A 12,210-nucleotide genomic window follows, 5' to 3' on the forward strand; every position below is an offset into this window, starting at 1 on the left:
TGGAAATGAGTCTTGTACAGATTTGGCCACTCATGGCGCCGCCCAGTGCCCGGGGGAACCTTGCATAGGGGACATTTCGATTTTGACACCAAAGCATATCATGCGACGGCTCATTCTTCATGTCTTGTCGTAAATAGGGCAACTGTAGACTCAAAATGGATAGTTGACTACAGTGACTACTTCCGGGACCACCGGATGTTCCAGAGGGAACCTGTAATTAGGGACAATTGAAATTGAACTCCAATACATATCGTGCGACAGTTCATTTTTCATGTCTCGTGCTAAATAGGGCTATTGTAGACCTAAAATGGATAATTGACTACAGTGGCCAATTTTGGGACTACCGGAATTTCCCGGAGGAACTTGTCATTGGGGACATTTCTGTTTTTACACCAAAACATATCATGCAACGGCTCTTTCTTCATGCCTTGTCGTAAATAAAATAACTGTAGACTCAAAATGGGAATTTAATTGAATTGGTCACTTTTGGGACTACCGGGTGTCCCCTAGGGAACCTATGATTAGGAACAATTGGAATTGAGCTCCAATACTCATCGTGCAACGGCTCATTCTTCATGTTTAGTCATGAATAGGTCAACTTTAGACCGAAAATGGATATTTAACTAGAATGGCCACTTTGGGGGCCTCCTATAGTTCCCTAAGGAACCTATCACTTTTGGGACCACCAGAATTTCCCGGAGGAATCTGTCATTGAAAACATCACAGCCTCCCTCGGGGATATCCGGTGGTCACAAAATCAAAGTTCAATATCAATTGTCCCTAATTACAGGTTCCCTCTGGAACATCCGGTGGTCCCGGAAGTAGTCACTGTAGTCAACTATCCATTTTGAGTCTACAGTTGCCCTATTTACGACAAGACATGAAGAATGAGCCGTCGCATGATATGCTTTGATGTCAAAATCGAAATGTCCCCTATGCAAGGTTTCCCCGGGGCACTGGGCGGCGCCATGAGTGGCCAAATCTGTACAAGACTCATTTTCAACTTATAATAGGGTATTTTATGATAAGCTAGGGAGAAAACAATATTGCGCGACATATTTTGAGTGAATAAATTGTTTGATCCCAATTCGGATCCACTACCGGCACCGATTCCGGGGAAATGGCCATATATTGGTTGTTTCTGGACCAATATTAATACTTGGCGCACCAATCGCTTCAGAATTAGATCTTCTATCTTCATGTGTAGTAAAATTTTGATTTGTTAGCCGAGACCTTTGCTAAAAACACGTCATAATTTTACTGCATAAGACATGCTTCCGAAAATCCGGATTATCACCGGTATCCGGTGGTCATAGTTCATCTCCGTGGATGCACCTCAAAACTAGATTAGTTGACCCGTCCATTACTTCTTAAAGAATTGAAATCGGTCAATTTTTGTCAAAGTTACAGCATTCCAAAGTTGGCCCAATTTTTGCCTGTCCCAGTTATTTTGACAACCCCCTGTATATCAAATATTCCATCATTTGCGATACTTTAAAAATGGGGAGGGTACAAAAAAGGGGGAAGGGCTCCCTGCAAATCTTATTACAACTCTTCATATTGTATTTAAAGTTGAAAACATTATATGGCACATGAATTCCCCTGTCCTGAATATAAAACACTGTGTCGGTTTATTGATTAGATTAGATTTTTAAATAAAAAATGCAAAAAGTTCAAGTATATTTTAAAAATGACCTGGGGCAGACACGAACATTCTGAAAACGCCATTATTTTTGATTATTTTTATACTTTCAAGCCCGGGGTGTCCGGTCTCTGTGCATTCATATCGACTTTTTTTGTCGAACTGTGTTATATATTAGCTCCACAGATGGGATACAGAATATTTGATATTCAATATTTGAGAAAATATTAGGAAGTTACGGCATTCAGTCAGTTTTTAGCAGCTTTGAATGCAAAAAAATATATTCCAAAATATTCAAAACACAACCAGAGATGAACAATCTATTGCTGAAATTCCTGTATATGTATATAAGTTTATCCCATTTTTTCTAATATCTGGTCTAAAATATTTTGTACTTTTACACACTTAGAAAAAAAAAAACATTTAAATTCACGCCATAAGAGCCCGACATATTAAAACAATTCAAATTTTAATTTCAATTAAATTTAAATTTCAAATGACGTAATTTTTCGTTACATTGAGCTGAATATTATTCGGATCCCAAAAATTGTAAGTCGCGCTGGACACAATTTTACAAGAATGACGTATTTTTTAAGTTCAAATACCATCAAATTTACGTAATTTCTTTTTTACATCGAGTATATTGCTTACCATGAAATTCACGTCATACTGTCGACCTCCATAACGCGTTATTCAAGGAACCATAGACTTACAGAATTACCGTAATTTCGGGTGAAATTGATCACTTTTCACGGTTTTTCTTGTCGGATTTCTATAATGTTGACAATGCCAAACAACTGAATACAGGAAAACAAGTATGAAGGTTAGCCTCATTGACTTAAGTATCGAAATTTTCTAACAAATGTAATTTTAGTGCTAAAAAATATGTCTAAAATAAAAAATCGGGAGATCTCATTTCGGGGTGAAATTGATCACTTATCAATGCCATTATTGTTAGTTTTCAAAACAACTTTGCATAATAAATTTGAGCTCCCTGAATCCGAATATGATTGCCAAATTCTTAACAATACAATATTTATAGAAATAATGAATGTTTAAATTTCAAGAATAACGCAGAAAACGCCTAAATGTATGCAATTTCCTAAGGAATTTCCTGATGTCTAACAGAAATTCAATTATTTCAACCAAATCAACGAATTGGTACGAGCTTCGGTTATGAAATCTAGTTTGGGGATATATCTTAAGTATCCTCACAAACTTTCAGGATTATATCATGTCCAAATCCTTGTCTAGAAATAGAAGTTTATTGATGTTTGTCATCACTGCACCGTACAAAATTTTGAAATTTTACATTATTTTAATAGAAATGAACATTTTTGAACGCAAAAAACTTCACAACACACAATTTGGACATACTTACGACAAACAACGTTCATTCACTGCAGGTTACATTGATATCTGTGCTCCATTAGGAAGAAATAAAATCGAGTGACACAGTGATCAATTTCACCCGAATTTACGGTATCAAGTTACAGAATATACCAACCTAAGAAATCACAAAATCGAAGAAACAAATGCTAAGTTTTGAAATAAAGCAATATTATTTTGTTGGTAGTATGCTATTAACTATTATTAGAAATCTTTTTTTGCAACGCTGAAAAAATCGCTATATTTTTTACTGACAATATTTTTTTTATTTTTATGTTTTTCAACTTTTATTACACTATGCAAGTATATAGTCACCGCCAAACAAGAATTAGGCCAAGTTTCCCCCAATAAGAAGGATTTTAAAATAGATATCGAGTTATGGAGAGAAATTTACCTCTCTCGTTACATCGACTAGTGGAGATATCGAGTTATAGAAATATCGACTAAATAATTTTGTATGGGATGATCCATAGCGTTTTTCAACAGCCTACTTGTTGGCAAGACGAAATTTGCCGGGACCACTAGGCTAAACAGGTATAATACGCTCCCTTTAAGGAAAAACTGCTCTAGTTGGTCATGCTCTGCATGTAACTATCTCTTACCAGGTAAAAAAAGTACAAGACGTTTTCTGTAAACGGTCCAAATCTTGACGTTTCAAAACAAACTGGGCAATATGCCCCTCCCGTTGGAAAAGTTTCGCAGCGTTGTAGAAATGTCACCAAGGAGAATTCCACCACTTGCTAAGCTTAAAAGGGTCCATTAGCAGTCATCTTCCGGTAAAAGTTTTTGTAGGAAGTACAATAGAAAAGGATGGGATTCATTTACAATGAAGCTTGACAATCGAACCAAAAATTTTACGCCAAAAAGCTGATTTTCGATATTTTTGGTATTTTTATTGGTTGTTTTTACTTCCTAAAGATCTTATATGCGCAACATCATTTTTTCGTGCAAATTTAAGAAATGTTATCATATTTACGTGTTAAAAAGCCTAAATCCCTTGAAAATGAAGTGGGGCGTATTGCCCAGTTGGGGCGCATTATACCAATTTACTCTATTACCAATAACTCTTCAAAAATCTCGTCAGATATCCGTTAATAATTTTCGTAGTATTTTTAAGAATCACTACTTTACATATCTTTCAAAAATCTCATTAAAATCTTGCTGATAGATTCAAGAAGATTATGCCAATGGTTTTAGTGAAAACAGGGAATATTTTAATTTTTTTTCAATCCCATAAATAATTTGCTAAGGAACTTCTCAGAAACTTATAGACAATCTCACCAGGAAGCTGGCAAAATATGTCAAGGAAATTTCTGAAAAAATCCAGAAATTTTCTACGTATATCGCTAGCAAAGATATTAGTTTTATTTTCTGACTTGCATTGAAATTTAGGCCTGTTATCTCATATGAATAGAATTGCATTATAATTATTTTATCAGTAATTGTGTAAATAAAAAAAATCGTTTTTCTAATATTGAAAATAATACTCTACTTACTATGAACGGTTGCGAAACAAGAAAGGTAAGAAATTCCTTTCATCCGTTTATTAATACAAAAATAACACTTTGCCAATGTTGCCATTTTTGCATTCGTATATCGTGTGGTAGGTACGATGATACTCTATGTCCAGGGAAGTCAAGGAAATTTCCATTACGAAAAGATCCTAGACCAACCGGGATTCGAACCCAGACACCTTCAGCATGGCTTTGCGTTGTAGCCGCAGACTCTAATCACTCGGCTAAGGAAGGTCCTTAACAGTGGTACCTGTAATTTTATAATTACCAAATGTCGCTTACCACGAAAGACAAGAAAACGTAACAAAAGTATGAGACTTTTTCACAAAATTATAATCATTAATTAACATGAATGATAATTTATATATGATGGCTTGAAGGTTGTAATATAAACAATGTAGATCGAAAATTTGGCATTATTTTTCTCTCGTTGTTTCGACTATTCTGGAGACATTCCTAAACTATTCTTATGCACGAACAAGTCGGAGTGCTGGACAAATGTAACATTTGTGGGCTTCGTGGCCGTGCGGTTTGTGTCACCATTCTTGGTGTCATGATTCTTTGAAAATCCGTTGCCGGTCACTGATCGATAACAAAAACCAATATATGCGTTGGTAGGCGCGTACTTCTAATAATTCAAAGGTTTTATGTTCAACTCCGGAACCGCGCTGATGTTTTTTTTTGTGAGCTTTTTTTAGTCGGTCATTCAATCCACACTGATAAGTTGCCTGTTCAACGTAAAAGGGCTGCAAAGATTGTTCGTAGTGTCTAGGAGCTTGGTTGATGGTAGTTGAGTGTCGTTGGTAGCGCTGAGCTGCGGCAGCGACAAAAACCTTTTATTGTTCGTCATCGTCACTGATAGTCTGTCAATTCCGGCGACTATTAACAACTCACGAACTCAACTGTGAAAAAACCATAAACATCAGTTGACCCGTTCTTGAGCCAATTCGTGACAAAGAAACACCATTCCAACTTCATTTATAACATTTAGAAGATAGATAGATTTATACAAGTTAACCCGTCAAACACTTTATTGCCAAGTAATAGACCATGTGGTGGGCTATGTGAACCCTCCTTCAAAATGTCAGGTTCGTATTCACTAGTTACCCCTACTTTTTCAGAATATTTTCCCTCATTTTATTCTACACGAACACGTTGCACCCTATCACGAACTCGACTGTGGAAGAACCATGAAAATCGGTTAGCCCGTTCTTGAACCAATTCGTGACATAGAAACACCGTTTCATTTCTATTTAAAAACTAGTGGTCCCGGCAAACTTCGTCTTGCCATCAAGTAGGCTGTTGAAAAATGTCATGAAATCTCCCATACAAAATGACAGATTAGTTTTCTCCCGTTTTCTTGACTATCCCGAAAATTGTCCTAGACTTTTTCCCGCACGAACGCGTCGCGTCCCCTGTCGAATACAACAGTGGAAGAATTATGCAAATCCGTTGACCCGTTTTCAAGACATTTCGTGACATACAAACACCATTCCATTTTTATTTATATAGATTAGTATTCAATTCTTCCGAAACAGTAACCTTTTGATTAAGATTGCTTTCGGAATTCTGAACAACTTTTTAGCAGAATTCAATTGAAGGAATTCAAAATCGTCGAAATAAACAAAACGTTTTAAATTTCACATTCACATCGCACTTACTGAATTATTTATTCTATCGGAAAGGAATAATTCTTCCAAAGAATTTTCCATTCCTCACAATTTATTCGAAGTTTTCTCTCTTCGACGTTTTTTCCCTTCCACGCTTTGTCCTTCCGATGTTTGGTCGCCCAACCTCAATTGAGTTAGTGAGAGCTGTAAAATTTTGCTGTAAAAAGGATAAACATTTATTAATTATACAACACTCAATTCGCAATCGACAGATTAGAATTTTTTGCACTCCAAAAATCATTGTTGTTCAGCATGTGCAAATATTTTGTCAATCCATTCTATATTATTAACGCAAATTTACCAACGGCGAAAAGCCATATGTTAAAAGAAAATAATATAATATATAAGTTATTAATGTTTGATTTATTTCATAACTTCGTTGTATACTCAAAAATTTAGATTAAAAATTGACACCCAGCAAAATAAATTTGAACTTACAAATCGTGAAAATACAGTTTTATAAGTATCTTACCTCAATATCACGTTTTGATCACGTCAATCTATCATGAAAGGGCCTACTGAAGTATATGTGAAGAGATTATTCCGCAGAAGACTTTGATTGCTTAATGAACTTATTTCACGATGATTTCCGGAAAAATTAAAAATATGTTGTGTGTAGCTCTACAAACTTTTTGGTATTCACAAAGGCATTCAATGAAATTGCAAAACATGTTAAGCACCTTGTTGCGTAAGCTAATTTTGTTTTACTCAAAGCATATATTTTTTTGTTAATTCTTTATCAATATCATTCCAAACATTACATTTATTTCTTATATCTGGGTGTTCTGTGTTAGGCAACACTATCATCCTAATTTGGTAGAACAAAATTAATCTTTTTTTGACATTTGGGTAACACCATTACATTTCATTTGCCGTAACAGCTCGAAAGTTTTACAGATGGGTTTATTTCACCTGCTTATAAGAGAAAAAAAAACTTTTCAATTTACTTAACCTGAATATATAACGCATAAATCGTGGCAATAGAAGATTGCAACGATTTTTGTCTAAAATTATTTATGATTTTATTTGACATCTGTTCCAATGTTTCAACGTTGGATATTCTATGTAACTCATTAGTACTATACTGCCGTGAATCGCAAGTCAGTCCCATCTGCATTTTCGTCAAAATTGAGTTGAGTCCAGTTTCCAACATATCTTCCAATGCTCTTTCAGCTTCCCTAATGAGATAATAAGATTTGTTCGAAAAAAAAAACAGCAAGTCAAATTGTCCCATAATGAAAAGTAACCGCATATCAGTCCCTCTATAGATTTTTGCACCGTATAACACAAAAATTAACCGTGTTTTAATCATCTTTGTATTTTTCTCAGAAAGATATCGTAGTGAAAAGTAAATTGTGAAAGTTTCATTAAGTTTTGAACATGTTCCAATCTTCTGGAATTTTTTGAATATTCGTATGGAAAACGAGTTTGAAAACTTCACACCCCATTTTCTCAATGCCTACTTTTTACAGATGGGACTGACTTGCGATTCACGGTAGTACCCAAGATATTTTGAAGGGAGGTATAACAATCTAAGCAGTCAGTGGATGAGGGCGTGGAGGGTGAAAATTGACAGCTGGCGAGTCGGTGAATTTCAATGTGCTTTAATACAGGTGAGGAGATGGTTCTGTATACTACACAACTGTTTGATTGTATTAGTAAATCGATTGTATTTTCACACAGCAACCCATTGCTTTGTGACTATGTATGACGTCATAGAGTTTGTTAACGAATGTTTCTGGAGCTTCGTTGCTAGCCACCCTTCCGTTTCCAAGGTTGTTCGGGTGTTGTTACTCAAACGAAAACATGAAAAAATCAGCACGGGAAGATGGCAGTGGAGGTGACTCATGTAGTTTAGCTCTAACTGTCGTTTTATTTTAGGTTGAAATCTACAATCTAGAAGATATTTAAAACCATGGAAGGCACCGTACTATACTGATCCGTACAATCGTGGTAGTTAATGGATGTACATGAGTTTAACGAATATTTTACGTGAGATAATGCGTCCCTGAATGAAGTGCTGAAACTCGAAATGATTAGAAAAATTGGTTAAATCCGGGAATTTCTTGCCAAGAAACATTATTCCTGGAATCCAATTGAACAAGGTTAACGTCTAGATGTTAGCTGCAGATTTTTTTTCCGGTCTGATCTTGACTTTCTCCACGGAGTTGAAGTTTTTTCTACCCACTCATAGTATTTTGCTGAAACGGTATGACGTCACCCACCATCCCCTCAATGTTTATTTTGATTTTACACTACAGTCGACTCTCCGCATCTCGATGTTCTACATCTCGATATCTCTCCCTATGTCGATGATTTCATAAGTCCCTTCAGTTTGCATACATTTTCACTCTCCATATCTCGATAACCTCCTCATCTCGATATCTCCATATCTCGATGTGTTTCTGTTCATTTTTCGTTCTCAATTTTCTCTCCGTACGTCGATATGACCAATATCAAAGGTTACTAGACCAAAGTTTTGGGATTCAAAACAAATTAGGAGCGCAAAATGACGTTTGTTTGTGTATTACTTTCTTGGCAACGGAGTCTTTTTCAATCTAGTATTCATCAAAAATTTGTTCTTTGTCTCGATCTCTCCCTATCTCGATGGTCCTTTCGATATCGAGATGTGGAGAGGCGACTGTACTAATACAAGCACACAACGACTTTCTCCTCACCTCCTTTATACCACATTGGGTGAATTTGTCGATGTGATTTTCCCCTCTAGTGGTTGCTATCGTTTCCATAAGGTTGTTTGTTATTGGTCGTAGTCGTTTGATAACGAGAAGAAATTTTCAAGGCGTTTGCAAGTAAGTTCTTTCGTAGTATTTCCCATCAAAAGTAATTCTTACTTTGTTGTTTGAATAAGATAAATTCAATCAAATTTAAAGGAAAATCAAACACCCAGTTTAGACTGGCGTTCTCTCCATGGGACCGGCTAGGAGAACCACCTGATCGTTGAATGGAGCAAGCTACCAGTAGGCAATCGTAGACGGTACGCGATGGAATCAGGAAGTTTCCCGAAATTTCACAGTATTGCGTACCATCGACTAACCAACTGGATCCGAAAGATGGGAGAGTCATGAAATTATTGACTTTGTCTTATACCTACTAACGATTGTACTTACTTTTAGCAAAGAAAGCTGATCAGGCCAGGCGAAGACTCTGATGATGAAGAGAAGGAAGCATCTATATTACCATCAACTAGCAGTTTGGTGGATGGTTGAGGCTCTACCAGTGGCCGAAGTTATCCTAGGCCAGTGTTCGGTCGATTTCGCGTAATTCGCAATATTTTCCCGTATCACATATATTGATCAATAAATTAAGTGCATTACGGTTGCCCAAAATCTTTTTTATTAATTAATTATCTTTTTAATTGCTCTAAACTCGCTTTTCCTGTACACTACCTGGCGGTTCTTACGGGGGAAAACCACACAACTGAAAATCCATTTTAAATAGCCCTTTTTTTAATAATCTGTGTACAGTAATGTCGAAACGTTGCATAAGATTGAAAATAACTGCATACAGGAATGACGAATCCGAAAACAAAATGAATTGATGGGAAAACTTGTTTATTATTTCATGGCTTGCTGACCTGGCTGAGCATAACAAACCTGCCAGCTGTCATCTATTTGCCAATATGGCGGAATGCTCTAATTGACACATCGAAATACCTCCCTTATAAATACCTTGGCAGTACCTATACCAGGAAGAAAGCTTCAGAATCATTTTCAAATGTTTGTTTTGAATCCTCTGCAGGGCTTTCTTCCTGGTATTACAACAGCTAGTCCATATTGGTAAAGCATACAACATGGCTGTCCTGAAAATTTGGTTGAAGATCAAAAACTTGTTCTCAAGACAAAGTTTTGATATTTTGTTAATAGGAGCATGAAGACATTTTACTTATTTGTTGCATTTGGCTTGATTTTTGATTTTTGAGAGCTTATTTTTTACCTAGCGCCATAGATACTTAACTTGATCTGACCAATTTATTAGAACCCCTCTCAGCATGACAACATGTCTACTTGAAGGTTTCAAATAAAGAGCTTTTAGTTTTTTGTGGGAATATTATTAGTTGTGTTCTGGAACCATTAGTAGAAATCTTCCATTTTTGCAAGTAAAGCTAATATTTGTATTTCAACTTATTCATTGGTAAGGTTAAACCTAACTAATCAAACAGCTGAAGGAGTCAAAACAGTATTAATATCAAATACGGTTCCCATCAATCAATGGAATTTAATTGCCTACTTTCCATCTGGTCATTTTCTCCAATGCTCGCCAATGCTACAGCCACAAGCATCGCCTTCCCCATGAATAAACCAACAACGGCTCAGTGACAATGTACTCGCCCACATTCGTCAACGTCAGTTCCAATCATTCCACCTACCTTTTCCAGCCGGTTGTGAGCCATCTCCTTGTGCAACATCGCTGCCGACTTAATCTTATCCAAATCACTCTTCATCACCTGGAGCTGCTCTTCCAATTTGCGAACATTTTCTCGCTCCTCCTGCAGCGTGCTCACACTGACGGCCATCGCCTGGATACTCTTGGCCACGTTGTGTCCTTCCTCCCGGAGCAATCCCTGCTCGGACGAAATCTGTGCCGCGTTGAATTCGACCTTCGATATCTCCCGCTTGATATCCGGTAGGGTTTTTTCGAACTTGTTCTGAATTCCCTCGACGTCTTCCAGCAGCTCCAGCATCGATCCGTGCAGCTTATCCAAGCTTGCGACCTGGCGGCTAATATTGAAATTGGCATTAGCCAGTCGGCGCTGTTCGATTTCAAGGCTCCGCAACCGATCGGCCATCCGGTGGTTGAAGATGTTGTTTAGCTGCCGCTTCATCGCCGTTTGCTTGACCTCTAGCTCGTGCAGCTGCTGCCGGAAGAAGCGATGATGGCGCATCCGGTGGTCTGCTTCCGGCTCGACAAAATCGATGGTTTGAGGGAGCAGCGCATTCTGATTCTGAAAGAGAAGGAGAAAAAAAAGAGAAGGAATGGAAAATGTAATTGAATTCGTTGTGTGGCACGTTGTAAGGGTATGCGATATTTGGAATGATTCCGTATAATAGCGCTCGGTGCGAAATACCGCGGAATTCAACGCAGTACAATGAGGCGACATTTTTGTTTTCCGTATTCGTTTCGTTTCGCAAAGCTGCAAAATGTTTACTGAAATTTGTCGGTAACAAACGAAACAATATTATCCTTAGGTGTTCAGATATGGTCAATTTTGATACAATTAGTACTTTGTTGATGTCTTCAATTTTGATCCAAAAGAATTTCCAGGAATTCTTCAGTTTTAAGGCGTTTTCAATCGTGTTCATTGAGATCCTAAAGGTTTCCAGTTCTTTAAAGGGATTGTTGGCAGGTCCCCTGTACACAAGTAGGAGTTATACGGGGTTTCTATTTCAAAGTTGATTTTGAGGGCTTTTTAGAATTCCTAAGGAATCCTTGAGTACTTTTAAGTATCTATTGAGAACTACTGTGAATATTTTTGGGTATAATTTGAAAACCTCTGACAGCTCTTAAATTGTACGACATTTAAGGACTTTCATTGCTAATTTCTATGTTTTATGATGAGCTTGATCTGCCTTCTGAAATTCCCTTAGACTCCCCATTGGAAACCCTTGGGAATGTTTTGCAAACCCACGAAGAGCTTACAGTCAATCCTTGTTTAAAAAATCCATGTACATAGTTCACGATGGGCCCGTATCGTTTTCAAAAATTTTGCATATATTCGTAATTCGTATCAAGTTTTACAAAACACTTTAATATGTCGTTTTGTTTTATTGCATCATTATTGCTGGAAATTTCGAGTATCGTATCGTTTCGTATCGAAATGAAAAAAATAAATATCGCATACTCTAAGCACAGCAGGTGAACTCGTTAGTGACCTGAACTGTAGGAAATATAAACCAATGCAAATGTCAGACGGGATTCAAGCCGTGCTTCGACACAAATTAGTAAATAGCTTTTTCAAATCACTCACACCTTCCTA

General features: G+C 36.9%; 1 protein-coding gene across 1 annotated transcript in view; it reads right to left on the bottom strand.

Moving 5' to 3' along the window:
• Positions 1-12,210, bottom strand: part of LOC5572914 (protein scabrous) — a 156,944-nt gene that overhangs the window by 23,983 nt on the left and 120,751 nt on the right. The window contains exon 3 of the mRNA XM_021842984.1: positions 10,603-11,178. Within this exon, the coding sequence (XP_021698676.1) occupies positions 10,603-11,178 (576 nt within the window). The remainder of the gene's footprint in view (positions 1-10,602; positions 11,179-12,210) is intronic.

The sequence above is a fragment of the Aedes aegypti genome, chromosome 2, assembly GCF_002204515.2.
Source record: "Aedes aegypti strain LVP_AGWG chromosome 2, AaegL5.0 Primary Assembly, whole genome shotgun sequence".
Taxonomy (NCBI): Eukaryota; Metazoa; Arthropoda; class Insecta; order Diptera; family Culicidae; genus Aedes; species Aedes aegypti.